This window comes from Sebastes fasciatus, chromosome 5 (assembly GCF_043250625.1).
Source record: "Sebastes fasciatus isolate fSebFas1 chromosome 5, fSebFas1.pri, whole genome shotgun sequence".
Lineage (NCBI taxonomy): Eukaryota > Metazoa > Chordata > Actinopteri > Perciformes > Sebastidae > Sebastes > Sebastes fasciatus.
The window spans coordinates 14,156,624-14,176,373 of record NC_133799.1 but is presented as its reverse complement, the minus strand read 5'-3'; the positions used below and the strand labels follow the sequence as shown (position 1 = coordinate 14,176,373).

The following is a 19,750-nucleotide window of genomic DNA, read 5'->3' as shown; positions in this document are numbered from 1 at the left end:
TGAAATGAAAAATAGGAAAAGCAGATGGTAAGGTGAGGTGAAGTCTGGGAATCAAAGATGTATGATGCCAAGGGGACTCCTGTGTTGTGCAACCTGAACATAACAACCAAAATACGACAATAATAGACCGTTTTGGCTGATTGCTGCTCGGTGTCATCACCCTCAAACTGCACATATCAACAGGAGCTGTTTGTGGAGCGCTTTAGGCTGCAGAAGATAGTAAATTTGTCATGAAGAGCAGCGATTCACCACACTGTTTGACTTTGTTGTATCCGGGAGGAGAGCTTTGTGATGCCAGGGGACAGTGTAAACACTTTAAGACCAGGAGTTGCTCCAGATATTCAACAAGTAAAAGAGTAAAGCAGCCTGCATGTGCTCTGCCTTCACTGCACGCGGCTGCGTTTCACTGAGGGAATAGACGTGGATCCCACCGGGTTTATCCCTTCATTCAGCTGTGAAACTCTTGTTTACTTCATTTTCTGACTGATTGAAAATGAGTTTTTTTCTGTGCAGAGGTGGAATGTAACCAAACAACCTATATTGCCAAGAAGTGAAAGTCAGTTTTTTGTTCCATTGCAGCATCAGCGCCCAGCAGCAAAGCGGACGCCGGTAAAACGTTCGCCTAAAACATTTAATATCGGAAATCAAATAAAAACACAAAACAATGACAACTATTGTCCAGAAACCCTCACAGGTACTGCATTTAGCATAACAAATATGCTCAAATCATAACTCAAGCCCAACAGGCAACAACAGCTGTCAGTGTGTCAGTGTGCTGACTTGACTATGACTTGCCCCAAAACTGCATGTGATTATCATAAAGTCTGTAAAAGGCAGATTTGTGGGAACCCATAGAACCCATTTTCATTCACATATCTTGAGGTCAGAGGTCAAGGAACCCCTTTGAAAATAGTCGGCCGCCGTGTTTCTACAGTAGCCCAGAACGGACAAAGCAAACACTGGCTCTAGATAGGGCCATACATGTTTTCACGTTTCCTTGTTGGCCACAGTAGTTCTCCTATACACGCTCGGCACACGCGAGAAGTATCAGTTGGTTGCAATCTGAAACCTCACCGCTAAACGCCGCCAGATATTACACACTGCACCTTTAAGTAAAGGATCTGAATACTTCTTACACCACTGGTTCTGTTTTTATGTGAGAAAAAAGCACAGCAAAAATGTCTAACTTTTTTTTTATTTTATTGCACATCGAATCAAAAAAGTTTAAAATTTTACAGAGCTATCACAACTGCTCAATTTTTTTTAAATTGTTGAGACCAATAGGCCATAAATGCTGTGGTGTGTGGTTTATGCTTCATACTTTATCTCTAAACAAATAGACATAACAAAAAAGTTATCTTTCACATATTCTACTGGTGTCACTCTGACAATGTCACAGGTCAACATGGCTCTACCGTGGACAGCATGTGTTTACTTCTAAAGCGGACCTCTGTCCTGATCACAAACTCTCAATACAGCCAGCTTCCCCCATCCAAACCCACGCTGCTATATATATAAAGGACAAATCGGAAAAAACATCAGCTCCTACTCCTCAGTTTCAACATGCGAGGGCTCCTCCTCTGCTGCCTTGTGGCCCTGGCCAGTAAGTCTTCATTGATTCAATAATATTCATTTACTTGTAGAAGGATATCGCAATAATTCTTTAACTTCAGAGCTTTTGCAAATGACTCCTAATCCTTTAATGCATTTGTAATTTATTCAACCATTCAATGAGGAATATACCTTTTAAAATGAATATCTAGAAAAGAAATATGTCAGTCTTTTAGAGGTGAGACAGGTATCATTTATGGAGTACAGTGAATTTTTATTTTTGATCTGTTTTGAAAGCGTTTAGGCGTATTCACATTTAGTTTACACAGATTTTTTACGACTCTACTGTTAGAAGTCTTGTGTCTGTCTTTTAACATCTTGCGATCAAGTTGGAAATAAGTGTTCTCACTTTAACACGCTGTCCTCTGGATTAGAGTGTTGATACATTCACAAAGGTTCTAATGCTTACACTATGTTTGATTTTCATTCTTTTAGCATGTCAAACTGTCCATTATGGTGAGTATTTTATCCATCAACACACAAGCAAAAATCTTTTTAAAAAACTTTCCATGAAGAAGAAGAAGAAGTGAAATGACATTTCATTTTGGAAACATATTCCAGAGCTCAGCCTGAACCCGAAGATGACCTACGAGTATAAATATGACGGAGTGGTGAATTTTGGACTCGGCATTTCGAACCTCGCTGAGTCTGCTGCAAAAATCACGTGCAAGATCAAGATCATCGGTGTATCCGAGCAAACATTCATCCTTCTGGTAAGAGCGGCGATACACGGTCACACAAACTCTCTCAGAATATGTTTTTTAAATCTGTAACTGAGTAGTGCAGCATAAACAATGATAGGTTGGTAATTCATTCAATTCATGTCTGATTCATAAATCAGGTAAAGTAATTGGCAGTAGTGATGCAACAGTTCAACAAGCCCACGGTTCAGTTTTTATTGCGTTTTTTGGGTCACACTTCAGTTCGGTTTGTTTTGCACATTAGAGAGAAGAAAAACATAAACATTTCCAATGTATTAATATATATAAATAGATTGATTGACAGTAACGAGTGACATTTCTATATTATATGAAGCCATAACTAACTGATTTTATACATTAAATAAGTAGGCCTATGTTCAGATAATTTTCCTCTTCTATGTCTCTGGCACCTCATTGAATAATTAACAGGCCTGTATTTAATAGAGGTGCAACATTTCAACAAGTCCACGGCTCGGGTTGTTTTTTATGGTTCAGTTTTGCATCCCTAATTGGCAGTGCATCATTTATTCAGGTAGGCTGTCATAAAATCTTTGGAGTCTAATTTAATAAACATCTGGAAGGTTGTACAACTTCTAATCCCCAAAAATAACTTTTTGATGGAGTATAAATAATGTAGAGTTTATCGTATGTCGAATATTTTTTCGATTCTTTATGAAAGTGCTGAAAATCAGTTCAGTTAATAATGTTTGCATACCAACAGATGACTGTTTGTGCATCTATTATGTACCTTCCAGTACCTCTTTGTCATCTTTCAGTCATAAACAGACGCTGCGTTCAAACTCTTTTGGAATTATAGTTAAGTGAGCTTTAACAATCCAGTAAAATAGTACAGACGCCAACCAGTTCTTGTTCACTTCTGTTGGGTTACTAATGTCACCTGTGTTTCATCTGATGTAAAGAATTAGAGAGTTTTCATGTTGATTCTAGGGCTGTCATACAATAACCATGATATTTAAAAATGAAATAGTGATATAATGTTAATAATACACATATGATAATATCGTGTAAATAATCCAGGGGCTCTTAAATCATTTTATATATATACAGTTAGGGTTACAGACTCTCTCTTCAACTCCCTACACTTGTATTTTGAGAGTAATTAATTTGCCAAAAAAGAGACGAAATGCACATGAAACAAAAAGAAAGATGAATTTGACTGATATAATTATATTTCTATAATTTATATATTATATATTTTTTTCCCCAAAATTTTCTATAGATATTGTGATAATATCGTTATTGTGAATTCTTTTGGCCACAATAATTGTGTAATGAAAATCTGATATTGTGACAGCCCTAGTTGACTCTACAAATATTTGTGAATGTGGCACAAGAGCAATAAAAATGCTTATTTCCTTCTCTGGTTCAAAGGTTTCAGAATTGGCCTTCGAGGAGTTCAACGGCTTCCCGGGGAGAAACAGCTTCACCGCCTCCCCAAAGCTCACCCAGCGTATCGCTTCCGACCTCGTCAAACCCTTCATGTTTGACTACGTCAGCGGACACGTCAGTAACATCCGAGCCTCCGCTGAGATTTCTGACACCATTGTCAACATTGTGAGAGGAATACTGGGTTTGTTCCAAGTCACTGTGAAGACCACACAGAGGATCTATGAGCTGGAAGAGGTAAGTCACTCTGTTGACATATAAACTATTCTATCAGCATCAGTAATAAGGCAATTAAAAAATGTTTGATTTTGTCTGTAGGCTGGCATCCAAGGCAAGTGTCAGAGCAGCTATGCTACAGAAGAAAACGCGGAAACAAAGGACATGACCATCACTCAGGTTGTGGATGTCAATACCTGCAAGGAGAAAGCAGCACTCTACAGGGGAATGGCCACCGCCGTGCTGGACCAAGTCTCCAAACAGGTCTGTTCATCTCACTGCATCTGATTCTACTACTATAAATGAAACGGATCAAAGTCATTGCTATTTTTTTTGTGTATGTGTGTGTGTGTTCCAATCTAGAGAGGGGAGTCTGTGATTTCCACGGTGAGATATGTGTACACAGTCAAGCCAACTGCAGAGGGAGGTGTCATCACCAGGGCTCATGGCCTGGAGCAACAGCACTTCAGCCCCTTCAACGTGAAGGGCGGCAGTTTCATGATGCAAGCCACGTAAGACAAGGAAAGATATCTGCACGTTACTGTACGCCCGCTCCATCCACAATGCTCGCCTGCCATACAAATCATCTGCTTTAAACAACCTCTCCTGTGCAGGAAGGAAATGGTGCTGCTCGGCGTGAACGACACAGAGAGAGCCGTCGTGTTCGGGCCAATGGAGAGCAAGGGCGACCTTGTTTACAAGTTTGTCAATACAGAAACTAATGTCCCCATTATGATGCAGAACCTGGAAGACCCAGTACCAAAGGTAATGAGGATATACTGCTGCTGCATATAATTCAAAGGTTTATAAAATCTTTCCAGAAAGGAGCAGGAAGCACTGTAAAATATAGTAGCGCTGCCACCCCATATAAAGGGCAGATGAGGTGGTTTGGCACCGAAAAACTTTATAAGGGATGTTGAAGAACCACGTCGATAAGTAGGTCACGATGCATGCACACGTGAGCAACGATAACCTCACGAGTTCGAGACAGACGCAGTTTTTAAAGCCAGGTGCTGCAGTTGGTCTCCACCGACAGCAAGACCCAGGGCATGATGGGAAACGCCTGGCTGTCGCCTGATCAAAGAGCTGATTGGCTCTTAGTTTTGACAGCAAACGCAACGTGTTGTAGAAAGTCCGAACTTTCTGTGTAATTGTAATATTTAACGCTAGATTGTAGGATATTAGTCTCATGTTGCGCAACGGTTTCATCTGTTAATACACATATCTTGTGTGGTTGATAATAATAATGATAATAATAATAATAATGATGGTTACTTATAAACACTTATTAAAACAAGTGCTCATTACAATGTGCTTTACAGGGCAGACATAAAAATGATAAAGGATAGAATCCAATGCCAGATACACGCAAATTTCCACATATATTTACAGACAAATCTATATAAATCTGAACGTGGTCGAACATAATCCTACAAACCCATAACTTAATTGATAATGAATAAAATAAACGGAACTGAAATTAATAGTTAAGTAGACACAAAAGGACTGTTAATGTTGGGGAACAGGCCTAGTGAAAAGGGAGAAAGGCAACCTTTTCTCAAATATACACCAACTTAAATCAAAATAAATATAGAAAAAACAGGAAACAATTTCATGAGATCAATTACATTCCTATTTCTTATTAAAAAAATAATAATAATACTAAAATCAACTGAAATATAAAGCATTTTCTATCTCTTATAAAGGGAACTAACTCTAAAAAAATTTAGTAATTAGTGCATTGAGGACCTGACTGTAGAGTGACATACACTTTGTCTGCTCCTCTTTACAGGCTATTGAGTTGATCAAGCATCTGGCTGAGGTCAATCGTTACCAGATTGACAGTGCAACATCTGAGGACACTATAAAGCTGTATCAACTCCTGCGAGCGATGCCCTATGAAGGATTAGAAGTTATGTGGATGCAATTTGAAGAAAATGAAGACCAAAGGTGAGTAATTATTGGTCAAAGTCAAAGTTATTGGTTGGCCAGTGGTGAGTAATAAAGAAGAAAACAGGGATTGAACAGGCGTTTTAAAAATTCTAAATTTCAAAATCGTAAAAAAACAAAAATTGCGATACATAGGTGAATCAATTTCTTTCCCACCCCTAGTTGTTTCAGTATGTATTTTCCTTACGTACTTATTTTAAGCCCAACCATGATGTTTTTCCTAAACCTAACTAAGTGGTTTTGTTGCCTAAACCGAAATGCTGACGTTAGTTTTGTTGTGTGGCGTACAAATGACACCAAAAGCCTAAAAAGTGTCCTCATGACACGCGGAATGTCCTTGTAATGTTGTTATTCATGTGCCATCCCATGAGATCAGGTTGCCTACGGATTACATTCATATTTGACTATTAATGCTTTGAGAGAAATGTAAAGCTGGCCAGATTACATCTTTGTGAAGTCGAAGGAAGTAGGAGGACGGAGAGAAGGAAGTACTCAGCACAAGGTCATGCTGTGATAGTTGGATGGTGCATTAAAATATTTTAGTAGCTTAAACTTGACTTTACCTAGAAAGGTATTAATTCCAAATGATTTCATCAGCATGTCTTTGGACCCAGTAAGAGTGAGCAGTGAGGTTTGATAGTGAAATCCCTTCATAGATAACCTTTAACCATCTTTTCATTATATTATTACAGGAACAAAATACTCCAAGGCCATCTCTCATATCTGATACTGATCCACTCAACTGAATAGCTAATTGAAGAGCATCCTCCCACTTAGTTCAGGAGGGATTTAGTCTGCCACATTACCGCCGATGAATGATTTATTATCATGTGAGGCGTGATGACAGAAAGGTGACGACTGAAAGAGCGCTTTCCTCGCTCGTTAAGATTAAAGGCAGTCACTGACACCTTGTATTTCATCCTGTAAGAGTGCAATTAAACGTGACATCTGAACTTGTCCTTCACACTTTCATCTTTTCATTTTTCTCTCTTTATCTATTTGAAGGATATTTTTTATCTTAAGTATTGTCTGATTCATTCATTTTCTCCCCCCTTCGCTTATTATTAGACGTTGGTTTTTGGACATGATTGTTGAGGTCAATGACGCCAGAATCCTGAAGTTCCTAGAGGTCAGGTTCCAGGCTGGAGACGTGTCTGTGACTGAAGGTTTCCAAACCCTTTTGATGGCGATGAACCATCTCCAGGCTATTCCTGATCTGGTTGAGATGGCTAAAGTGAGTCAATAGTACAGACGGACACATTGTTTACATATAGAAGAATGATACCACTGATATAATTTTAAAATGTATCTGTCTCTTTTTCACAGATGTTCCTGACCATGCCCTTTTGTAAATCCAATATCTATCTGTGGCATACTGTGGTGCTTTCCTACGGCTCTCTGGTGTACAAGCACTGTGCCTATTATACACCTTGTCCTGTAACGGCTGTTCAGGTAATCAAACAGAGGAATAAATCTCGTTCCTGCTGCGTAGTACCATCAACGAATACAACACCCGATTCAACTGTTATCAGGCCATTAAATAGGTGTTATCGGTCATTATAAGCACCATACATGTGGGTCGGTAGGGGCCTACTACACCTACTACGTTATAAAAGTAAAAGCAAAACTCAAAAGCAACACGTTCTAACATGCTGTATAACTGAATGAAACATTATTTTGAACAATAACAAAAATATTTCTTTAGGTTTAGGCAAAACAATTACAACCTTCTTTAATACCTTCTTTCTGTGATCTACCATGTAAATAGATGATAAAACCTACTATTGGGTTTAGTAGGCCCCTATTGACCCACATCTATGGTGCTTATAACGACTAATAACACCTATTTAACAGCCTGACAACAGTCTCTGTATGTAAAGTCATAATGTAGTCAGTAAGTATTTGTAACAACTGACTTCATATTTGTTTAACATCTGTACTAGCCACTGCTGGACATGGCTGTGGAGAGTCTGGGGAGTGGCAAAGAGGCAGACATGGTCATCGCTCTGAAAGCTCTGGGGAACGCAGGTCATCCAGGCAGCATTAAAACCATCATGCGCTTCCTCCCTGGAGTCGCTGCCAACCCTGTGGATCTGCCGCCTCGTGTGCTGAGTGCTGCCGTGCAGTCTATGAGACTCATAGCTGCCAGAGACCCTCAAAGTGTAACTATAAAATATAACATGCAGGAATAAAAGAAGACTTTTTAGATGCTCATTTATCGCAGCTAAATGCTAGGTTTTTTACATAGACCTAAATCATGTTTATGGTAATTGCATGCTCTGTGCTCCATAGTCAAGTCGAAAATGTAATTTTCTGATAAGGTCAAATTCAGATTAACAATGCATTTACACAAAACAGTGGACTATTCTAATCCTGGAAAGCGTGTTTAATTTTCTTCATTGTGGCAGGTGAGAATAGTTTTCAGCAATCATGTGGAAATGGCAAGTCTGATTCATGCTATTGTCACATTATCTTTATATTGTGGAGGTGCATAATCTTTCCCGTATTCATATCTACAACATTTACAGTAATCTGCCTTTTTAAAGTTCATTGTCGGCTCAGAAAATAATGGAGACTGTGTTGGAACAGAACAGAAATCATTATGATACTTGTGTTTTCAGGTCCAAGACATCACAATGAGTCTGTTCCTGCAGAAGGACCTCCCCACTGAGATACGCATGCTGGCTTTCATGATCCTGTTTGACACCAAACCCTCAATGGCTCTGGTTTCCACTGTGACTGTGCATCTACAGGAGGAAAGGGACCTCCACATTATTAGTTTTGCATACTCCTACTTGAAAAGCCTTGCCAGATCCAGTACTCCAAACAACCACTTCCTGTGAGTAAAACAATAGAGTTATAACCAGTTGGGTGTTATTGTTTATGCCATATCATTTCCAAGCTTTCAACTTTCATCTCTGTGTTCTGTACAACAGCTCAACTGCCTGCAACGTAGCCGTGAAAATCCTGGCCCCTAAATTCGGTCGTCTCAGCTATCACTACAGCAAAGCCATACACATGGACTGGTTTAATGGTAAGCTCAAATACATTTTCTTGGATTTCTCTGAAAAGCGTTACATGACTATTTGCTTTTCCCCATCGACACAGACGATTTCCTAATTGGTACAGCCGCAGAAGTCTTCATGCTGAGGAGTGCAACAAGCATCTTCCCCACTGAAATCATGATGAAAGGAAAATTCTATTTCATTGGTAGAATTCTGCAGCTAATGGAGGTACAGTACAGCATGATATATTGAAGCTTTTATCAAAGATAAAGTGTTGGATAGTGATCAGCTTTTCTTTTTGTGATGCAGTTGGGCATCCGTGCTGAAGGGCTTAAGGAGCTGTTTGGTAACGGCATCCCTAGTTTTAAAGGAGATCTTAGTTTCGGTGACTTTCAGGCTATTCTTGGTGTGGTGAGTATATAACGGAGACTTTAAAGGGTAACTTTGGTATTTTTCAACCCTATTTTCTCATGTTTTTGTGTCTAAGTGACAAATGGGGACAACAATTTCTGATATTGGTCCAGTATTGAGGGATAACGCTGTAACCGGCAGCCGCGAAACGAGCTGCGAGGGCAAGTGAGCAGCGTCAATGTAATGTTACGTCCACTAAAAGTGCTTGTTTGTGTCACTGACAGGCTCAGATTGTTAGTGTAAGTGTCTGACAACATTATGAAAAGGACTCTACAGAGAAATTAAACGTTTTTCTTACCTTTCGCTTGATCCAGTCTGTTTGTTATTGTGTCCAAGGAGAAGTCTTGTTGTGAAATCAGATTATCTGTATATACTCAATTAAATAAAGGGGGGGGGGCATCGAATTCAAAGACCTCATCCACATTGTCAAAATCATCTAAATATTCCGCCATGACATTGAAAATCATTTAGATAACACTAAGCTACACTGTCTTTGCTCCAACATAACAAACTCTGCCTGGATGGCACTCACGGTTCCACCATGGATGTATTCCACCGTTGTCTTCCGACAACACATCACCTCACCAGATTTCAGAAAGACACTTCTTCTTGAGCGAGACTCTTTCCATAATGTCAGACACTTGTAGCAACAATCAGGGCCTGTTGTGGCAAAAACAAGCACTTTTAGTGGACGTAAATGACGGTGCCAGCTTGCCCCAGTAGCACCATATTGAAGCCTGTGAGCAGCTGCCGTCTACAGCGCTCTCCCTAAATACTGGACCGATTTCAGATATCGTTGTCCCTGTTAGTCAGTTAGACATAAAGACATGGGAAAATATGGTCCAGGTTGAAAAATACCAAAGTTATCCTTTAAGCCTGCATCATAACTGTACTTTGATGTGTTTCGGTGACATTTGTGCCGTGTCATTTTCAGCTTCAAAACTGGGAAATTATGCCCGACGATAAGCCCATCCTATCTGCTTATACACGCGCCTCTGGACAAGAGTGGTTCTTTGGTGATATGCACAAAGAAACCATTGAGAACCTCATCAGGGTGAGAGAATAGCTGAATAACAATCATTTATGTCTAAGCTAGTTCAGTCATGTGTGTACAAAGCCTGTTACATGCTGGTCTCCTGTGCTCCTACTTGCAGGCTGTCAGTCCCTCTGCAGGGAACGAGAGTCCTTTGTGGGCTGCCATTGAGAATCTACAGAGGGGAGTGTCGTGGCATCGGACCAAGCCGTTTTTAATCTTTGAGGTTCGCTACTTCCAAGCCACCATCCTGGGTCTCCCACTGGAGATAAGCAAATACTATGAAAGCGTCAATGGGATCACTGTAAATGGTGAGGAGTCAAATCCTGCAGCATACAACGCCTTACACATCAAATTAATATTGATTAATGACTAAAACATTTATTTGATTTGATCAAAACCTTCATTAAAGTCATTTTTTTCTTATGTAGCCAAAGCTACAGTAAAACCACCACTGACTCAACATCTTGGACAACTGTTGACTTCTGAAATTTCAATGGAATCTGATGGTTTTATTGGGTAAATAAAGAACGTACTTCCATCATGTTAACCAGTTACCATAGGAAGTAAAACAAATTGCTTTTGTATTCTGTTTATATTCATTCTGTGGAGTTACAGCTACTGAATTAACTTCTTCTTTTTTAGTTACACGAAGGATTTCTGGGTTTTCTACGGGATCAACACGGAGCTGTTCCAGTGCGGGACCGAGTTTAAGAGCAAAACACCTATCGCTATCCCGTGGAAGTTTGCGGCCAAGATCAATGTCGCAGAAAAGAAGTTTGAACTCGACTTCCCTGCGTGCAAAAAAGAGTTTGAGCTCCTTTCAGTCAGGTGTGTTTAAGGACTATCGGAAAAGAAAAAATGGGTTCACATAAGAATCACGATTTTGAATTAATTCACAAATTTCAAAACTCATTTCTTGTGCGCCAATTATAACGTTATAGTTCCTCCTTGCTATGTTAACAAAACGTTGGCACTGTTTTACGTTATTGAAGTAGAGCACCACATCGAGACCAGTTGCTTCTACTTCCAGTTACGTTACATACTGCAACTCAGCAGACTGAAAACATGAATGAATCAAATCCATAGACGTAGTCACCGTGATGTCACCCATTAGTTTGTGGACTGCCGTTTTGAAGCCTCGAGTTCGGCATTTTGGCCGTCGCCATCTTGTTTTTTTGCAACCAGAAGTGACACACGAGAGTGGAGTTAAGTACAACTCAACGATGAAGACATTTTTAGGCGACCAAAATGTTTCAATTCACTTTCATGAACTGAAAACACAGTGTGAAAGGGTTAAAGTTATTCAACGAAAACATTTACAACTCCCAGACTGGACAAAGCCGTTGTAGCGACCTGTAACGCTCTAAAGCACACCCTGCTTTATGGTCTATTTGACTCTAAATGGGACCATAATTTACTGACTTGAAGACTTGAAACTAGTGATTGAGACCATAAACTCATGTTTACAATGTTTACTGAAATCAAGTGAGAAGTAGGGTCATTTTCTCATAGACTTCTATACAATCTGACTTGTTTTTGCAACCAGAGGAGTCGCCCCCTGCTGGCTATTGGAAAGAATGCAAGTTTAAGGCACTTCCGCATTGGCTTCACTTTTTCAGACCCAGAGGTTGCCCACTGATCGAATCTTCGATCGTCGAATCAAACTCAAATTATCCGCCTAGAACATATAATGGATATGTTATACAATTGTGCTTTAAGTTTTATACGATATCCACAATGCAGCCAATGTGGCAAGTCTAAGAGTTCCTATTTTCCTTTCCAACCAACAGCTCCAACGTGTACGCAGTCTCCAGGAACATTGAGGAGCCAGCTTTGGCTAAAATGACTCCAATAATGCCCGGCGCTATTGACGCCAATCATGAAGTCGTCCACATGGGCCCCACAGTTGTGAGGCCTGAGTCAGATGAGGTACAGTCAACACCTTTAGGATATTACTGTCAGAGTTGAACTAATCAAGATTTCCAGAACTTAAAGCTAATAGATGATATCTTTGTGATTTCCATCCAATCCAACAGATGCTGACACCAAACACCTGGCACGCAAGTAACAAAATGTGTGCTGAGAGTAACATTTATGGAGCTGGTATGTGCGTGGAGTCTGAGTTGAGAAGAGAGTATTATCATGAGGAATACCCCTTGTACTATTTTCTGGGATACACCCACATGGCAGTCAAAGTAGTACCAGGTATGTACAACAGGTCCAACACGTTGCACCATACAGTATAGTTTTTATTTAATCCAATCATGAACCAGGAAGTATAAAGAGCTTCCATTGTTATTTCAACCCAAACCACAACCTTTTTCTAAACCTAACTAAGTAGTTTTGTTGGCTAAACATAACCAAGTTGTTTCCTGTGAAGACGGAAGTTCATTTTAAAAAGACTGTATGCATGTAACAATTGGAAATTGACACGTGATGCTGGACATTCATAGGAAAATGCACAAACAATGAACAAAAACTTTTCATAAGTTAATAGTGGTGGGGGGAAATTGATACAGCATAGTACTGCGATATTTTGCGTGGCAATATTGTATCAATACATAGACGTCAAGTAACAAACTTTCATTATATAGAGTATTAATCTCTTAAATTAACCTGACGGTATTCTGTCTTTCAGTCTTAAAGCTTGAGTGAAGATACTGATAATGTAATCATATCATACGCTAACATTTGGCGAGGAAAAGCTGACATGGCCATTTTAAAAGGGGTCCCTTGACCTCTGACCTCAAGATATGTGAATGAAAACTCTGAGATGAACAGAGTGAAAACTGTATCTTATTGGATAAAACAGATGTTGACAAACTGAATAATTTGCGGTTGAAAAAAGGTAATTAATCCCAATATATCTTATCGCAATGCTCAGCATCTCGCAAAATGTTCAAAATCGCAAAAAGATTGTATCGTGACTTAAGTATCGTGATAATATCGTATTGTTGGGCCTCTGGTGATTCCCACCCCTAAAAAGAACCGTATCATATGAACCATTGTATGAGGATACGTTAACCTGTAACCACACCCAAGAGTGATGTCACTGTGTACTGACACACCCTGGAGTACACTTCTACATCACTACAGCAAGTTAAACCACTGATGGTCAGCAAAAAAAATATGTCTGAATTACTCTTTAATTGTTTTTTTCAGTAACATTTTTGGGGGTTTTGCATAATTATCGAGGTAAAATAATTTGTAAGGCAGAGATTGGTTTACATTAGATTGTCCTGGTGTTCATGTTATTGTGTCAGCCTGTGTACATTTTAACTCTTTGCTAACGTAGTGTGTGCATTTTTATCAGCCCAGGCAATCAAAGCTGTTGACAAAATCCACTTTGAGGTTAATGCCGGCCTGACCAGACATCCAGGCAGCGACGGCCAACTGCTTGAGACTCTGAGGAGGCTTTCCAAGGTATTTGGCTACCCTTGCAATGTTATTATCTGTGCACCTGCTCTGGTGTTTTATCCGTTCAAATTCTCCTGTTGCCTAATTTTGTTTACAGGAGGCCACCCAGCGAGTGCGTCTGTCCTCTGATTCAGCCTCCAGCGCCAGAGGATCCAATCAGAGCCATCAGGACCACGTAATGGAAGTATGCTAAACATGCTCCACAGAGAGTGACCCAAAATTTGTTTCACTGGAAACAAAAATATGCAGTTTGGAGCAGGTTTACAGAGCAGACTCATCATGTTAAATGTTTCAGCTGTGCTAATGATTCATGATCCCATCACCAGGGGAAAAAAAAAGTGCTCCATGTTCAGAGTGCAGCTATTTGTGTGCATATAAACACTCAAACTCAACTGCAAACATTGCTTGGGTCCACAAATGAAATAAGATGATCAATACTCTGCACATATTGGACATGATGCACACAAACCCATTACAGCCTACTGGACTGCCTTCTATCTCATTCAATAGGTCCCCAACTCAATACCTGAAGTTGTGTTCAATATCAAAGCCTTCGCCACGAGTGGCAACGAGAAGCCCGAGGGTTACGATGCAGTCTTTTACTACACGCCTGAGGCAAACCTTCGGAACGTCCAGCTGATTGTGTCTCAGGTTGGGCAAGACACCAACTGGAAGATGTGCATCGACACCACTATGAACGCACACGCCGACACAAAGGTAGATATAAAACAACACACAGGATGCTTATTTTTTTAATTCTATGTGAGTGTATAAAATCTCAGAAATTGAAAGAATAAAAGTGTTGTTAGCTTTATGCTATTATCACCATTTATCTGAGAAAACTAAAATCAACAATCATAAATGATTGTTTATCCTTTAAAAAAACATTCAAAAAACATTAACCAACTTAACGTATCCTCATACGACGGTTTGTATGATATCTTACGAAAAGTTATTCCTTATTTTTTGTGTGTTTTCCTACAAACGCCCATGTCAATTTCTGCTCCAATTTTCAAAATAAACTTCCATCTTCACAGGAAACCTGGTTACTGTGGTAAACTGTGGTTTGGGTTAAAATAACATTGGAATTGGCGTAACTTAAGTATGGACGTTTTGTGACAAAAAGTACTTGGTTAGGTTTAGGAAAAGATCGTGGTTCCTCCTCCCTACGTGGCGTTTGTTGCTCTTTATTCTTCCTGGTTCACGATTAAGTGGATTCCATCCGAATTCATTTTTATGGGGTATATATTGGAATTACCGTGCAATACTTTTCATAGGTATAGCTACGGACGGTGTATGAGAACAGCCTGACCAACTACGCATATTACATCCATCCATCCATTCTCAAAATGGACAAATACACTCTTTCACAAAAGTCATCACATCTCACATGTATAATGTGCGCAACTCTTTACTCTATGTTTGTGAAAGTTTCTCTTAACTGCCTGGTATGTGGGTACATTTATGCTGACAAATTTATGACTAGTGTTATAAAATCTTTATATCCACAATATCATTATCATGGCAGCATTGTAAGCAAATATAGCATCTGCAGACTGTATATTTAGCCCTATAAATCTGTCTAAATACACTGTCTATAAATGCACCGTATGTCAAATTTGTACATTAAAGCTGCAGTCAGGAACTTTGAGCAAATATGATAGAAAAGTTATTCTTATATATATATATATATATATCCTGACAGTAGAGAAAGAAAGATCACGATCCTCTGTGTTTTCCTAGTGCTACTAATGGCATCTGCAAGATTTCTCTTCTCGAAACTTTTGAACTCACTTGTGAACAATCAAGCGGCCAAACTAGGCAGCGCTGATCAATTATGAATCAATATTCTGTTACTGTAATGCCTATTTCTTGCCTCAAATCTTTTCAGAAACCTATTTTAGTGTAGCAAATAGCAAATGCCATTAGGAGCACAGGAGGACACAGAGGAACATAATTTTTTTCACAGATTACCTGTCTCATTTACTACTGTCAGGATATAGGGATAGTTTTATAAAAAAAACTTTTTTAATCATATTTGCTCAAAGTTAATGACTACAGCTTTAAAAGTCTCATTCCTCTCAGTCAGTTTAAGATATTTCATTCTATTACACACCGAGGCTAAAGCCAAGTTTTTTCTTTGTAGAGTCTCCCTTCATGATTGATCTCTTGTGTTTGGTTTAGGCACACGTTAAATGGGGAGCCGAATGTCAGCCCTACGATATGTCAATGAAATTTGCGACTTTACGTCTGCCTGGCTCCAAGCCAACGCTCATGGCCAAAATGCAATGGACCAGGATCCCAGAGTACATGGCGGAACTGGGCACAAGGTGAGCCTCAGTGGAGTAAAGGTGAAGTTTTTTTTTTAATCAAGGAATATAAAATGTGAGGAGAGTGAGCTGAAAAAGAAGATGAAAGATGATTCACGGAGCATGGTGGGAACATTTTCTGTGTTTACAATTATGACACCTACTGTCTGGCATGTGTTGTTAAAGTTTTTTTTTTTTTTTTTTTTACCTCTCCCAGAATTAAAAGCTACATCCCAGGCATGGCTTTCCTCCTCGGCTTCTACCAGCAACATGAGAGAAATGCCAAGCAGGAGGTTTCTGCATCAGTTATTGCCGCCTCAGCAGACAGCATCGATGTGAAGATTAAATTCCCAGAGGTATTGGAGGAAACTCACTACCTACATTTTTATGCAACACTTGTACTGACTGCAGTGTTTACATGGATGTGTCATTTCTTCTGTCCCGTCATTAGTATACAATCTACCACCGGGCTATCCCAGTTCCACTGCCGCCTGTCAGTTTTCAGGAGTTTCAACACAACATCACAAACGCAACAATATACAGCTTTGGACGCGCATAAAAAAACATGTGAGCTACATAAATCCAGTTTGATTAAGCTTAATTGGATGTTCATACTAATTTTTCCTGTCTTTTTGAATATTGTGTGTGTGTGTGGGGCAGCGGGATTGTGTTGACAGATTTCTATGCAAAGCAGATGTGCAAGAAAAAACCAAGCAAAGAGCTGTGCCATTTTTGATTGCTTTTTAAAATATGTTTTGTGCTGCAGAGAGAGCAACAAAGCCCAGATGGGAGCCAGATGCCTCTTTTCACAGTGATAACGCCGCAACCAAAAATCCCAGGACCGTGATGAAAAGTGAGGATCATAAAAGATGCATCAGCAATCCGTCAGATGTCACTAGTTTGGAAATGACCCGTAAAGGTCCTGATTTATTCATTATGAAGTGTGTTAATATTTGAACAACCTCTTCTGATGGAATATTGTGTAAATTCATGCTTATGCCCCCAAAAACATTGTATCTTCATAATAATGGATTCACCAAAACCTGTTTCAGCAAGATTTGTTCTTTTGCTCTGCTTCTGTCGATATAAATTCTTTGTTCATTCAAATGTTGTGTTAAATCTCTGTATACCACCATGATGACAACACAGTGAAGCCATAACTATATTTCATTTTAGTTTCCAACAAATTCAGTTTCTGCTTATTAATGCATTTAGAAAGATTAAAAAGCAGCTGGAGACATTTTCATGATATATAATTTAGAACTAACTGATTGGTATTACACTAAGTGAGGTGTAATCTGAGCTCATTGATAAATATCACACAATGGGCCTCATGCAGCAACATTATCTTAAACTTCTCTCATATTTTCTCTTAATAATTTTCTGTTAAGAGAAACAAATAAGAGAAGTCAACTCCAAATGCACTAAACCATCCAAATCTGATGCTTTATTATTGGCATTATTTACACAGCTTTGTTGAATACTTGGTTCTGATTGGTCAATCACAGCAATCTATGGTCTGTTATTTCTTTATAGCAGACCGCTGCTATGTATTACAGACCGTTGCTATGTATTACAGACTGTTGCTATAGGCGCAGTTCTGATGCTGGACTCTGGCGGACCGTTTTTGTGTCAAATTATTGATTTCTTAAGTAAGTGTAATAAGCGAGATAATGTACAGCGAGCTGGTCATTGTTGTGAAATAAACCCCTTCAGGACGATGCAAGACTAGTCAGGGTTTATTTCACAACAATGACTTGCTTGCTGTGGATTATCCCTTACAGGTACCGCCCCCTAAACACTATATAAGGTGTTGTGCTGTGTGCAAATACTCAAAAAGTCTGTAAGAAGAAGAAGAACTTACTGTATTGTTAAATAAACTTAAACAAAGTAAATGTGAAATTCCAGGACGTCAGTACGGGCGTTTACAAGAAATTCGAAAAGCATCGAAGAGCCGTAGGCCTATGTAAGCCGCGCAATATAGTCAAAGGGTTTTTATAGTCTTAATTGGGATCAATGGATGAATAGCATTTCTTTTTAACCAACACATTTAATAATCCAATCATCGCATTATTGGAACTTGTGATTTTTAGGTTGTAGCGGGCTCAGTCTTAAAGATATTTTAAAGCCAAGATACTGGTATCATATGAAACTAGAAAAACCTAAGGAATCCATTGGTGCCAACCATGTCATACTAGCTTGTCGTGAAGGAAGCAAAATACGTTTTGGCGAGGAAAAACTGGCATCGACATTTTCAAAGCGGTCCCTTGACCTCTGATATCAAGATATGTAAATGAAAATGGGTTCTATGGGTACCCACGAGTCTCCCCTTTACAGAAATGCCCACTTTATGATAATCACATGCAGTTTGGGGCAAATCATAGTCAAGTCAGCACACTGACACACTGACAGCTGTTGTTGTCTGTTGGGCTTCAGTTTGCCATGTTTTGATTTGAGCATATTTTTTTATGCTAAATGCAGTACCTGTGAGGGTTTCTGGACAATATTTGTCATTGTTCTGTGTTGGTAATTGATTTCCAATTATAAATATATACACACGTAGGCAAAATTGTTGGTACCCTTCCGTTAAAGAAAGAAAAACCCACAATAGTCACTGAAATAACTTGAAACTGACAAAAGTAATAATAAATAAAAATTCACTGAAAATGAGCTAATGAAAATCAGCTATAGTTTTTGAATTGTGGTTCAACAGAATCATTTTAAAAAACAAACTAATGAAACTGACCTGGACAAAAAATGATGGTACCCCTAGAAAAGATGTAAAATAATGTGACCGTAGGGACATGTTAAACTAAGGTGTGTCCTGTAAATAGCATCACAGGTATCTTCAAACTTGTAATCAGTCAGTCTGCCTATTTAAAGGGTCAAAAGAAGTCACTGTGCTGTTTGGTATCATGGTGTGTACCACACTGAACATGGACCACAGAAAGCTAAGGAGAGAGTTGTCTCAGGAGATCAGAAAGAACATTATAGACCTTCATGTTAAAGGTAAAGGCTATAAGACCATCTCCAAGCAGCTTGATGTTCCTGTGACTACAGTTGCACATATTATTCAGAAGTTTAAGGTCCATGGGACTGTAGCCAACCTCCCTGGACGTGGCCGCAAGAGGAAAATTGATGACATATTGAAGAGACGGATAATACGAATGGTAACCAAAGAGCCCAGAACAACTTCCAAAGAGATTAGAGGTGAACTCCAAGGTCAAGGTACATCAGTGACAGATTGCACCATCCGTCGCTGTTTGAGCCAAAGTAGACTTAATGGAAGACAACCGAGGAGAACGCAAATCATAAAAAAGCGAGACTGGAATTTGCCAAAATGCATATTGACAAGCCACAAAGCTTCTGGGAGAATGTCCTTTGGACAGATGAGACAAAACTGGAGCTTTTTGGCAAGTCACATCAGCTCTATGTTCACAGACGCAAAAATGAAGCATACAAAGAAAAGAACACTGTACCTAATGTGAAACATGGAGGAGGCTAGGTTATGTTATGGGGCTGCTTTGCTGCATCTGACACAGGGTGTCTTGAATCTGTGCAGGGTGCAATGAAATCTCAAGACTATCAAGGCATTCTGGAGCGAAATGTGCTGCCCAGTGTCAGAAAGCTTGGTCTCAGTTGCAGGTCATGGGTCCTCAAACAGGATAATGACCCAAAACACAGCTA

The 19,750-nt window shown here is 39.4% G+C and overlaps 1 protein-coding gene and 1 long non-coding RNA gene across 2 annotated transcripts in view; one reads left to right on the top strand and one right to left on the bottom strand.

Moving 5' to 3' along the window:
- Positions 1-19,750, bottom strand: part of LOC141767657 (uncharacterized) — a 91,111-nt gene that overhangs the window by 36,525 nt on the left and 34,836 nt on the right. The window lies entirely within an intron of this gene.
- Positions 2,048-17,105, top strand: vtg3 (vitellogenin 3, phosvitinless). The gene is made up of 27 exons (XM_074635153.1): positions 2,048-2,067; positions 2,173-2,324; positions 3,705-3,956; positions 4,038-4,199; positions 4,299-4,447; positions 4,550-4,700; positions 5,728-5,885; positions 6,954-7,119; positions 7,212-7,337; positions 7,829-8,047; positions 8,507-8,724; positions 8,822-8,919; positions 8,994-9,118; positions 9,200-9,301; positions 10,236-10,355; positions 10,456-10,645; positions 10,766-10,853; positions 10,980-11,165; positions 12,128-12,266; positions 12,374-12,542; positions 13,651-13,760; positions 13,852-13,938; positions 14,265-14,471; positions 15,939-16,084; positions 16,281-16,419; positions 16,515-16,630; positions 16,830-17,105. The coding sequence occupies exons 2-26, from the start codon at positions 2,193-2,195 to the stop codon at positions 16,620-16,622; spliced, it is 3,747 nt and encodes a 1,248-aa protein (XP_074491254.1). The 5' UTR covers positions 2,048-2,067; positions 2,173-2,192; the 3' UTR covers positions 16,623-16,630; positions 16,830-17,105.

Coding starts and splice junctions, on each gene's coding strand:
- vtg3 (XM_074635153.1), top strand. CDS start 2,193: ATGACCTACGAGTATAAATATGACGGAGTGGTGAATTTTGGACTCGGC. Junction 11,166..12,127: donor TTTGAGCTCCTTTCAGTCAG/GTGTGTTTAAGG, acceptor TCCAACCAACAG/CTCCAACGTGTACGCAGTCT. Junction 13,761..13,851: donor CTCTGAGGAGGCTTTCCAAG/GTATTTGGCTAC, acceptor TTTTGTTTACAG/GAGGCCACCCAGCGAGTGCG.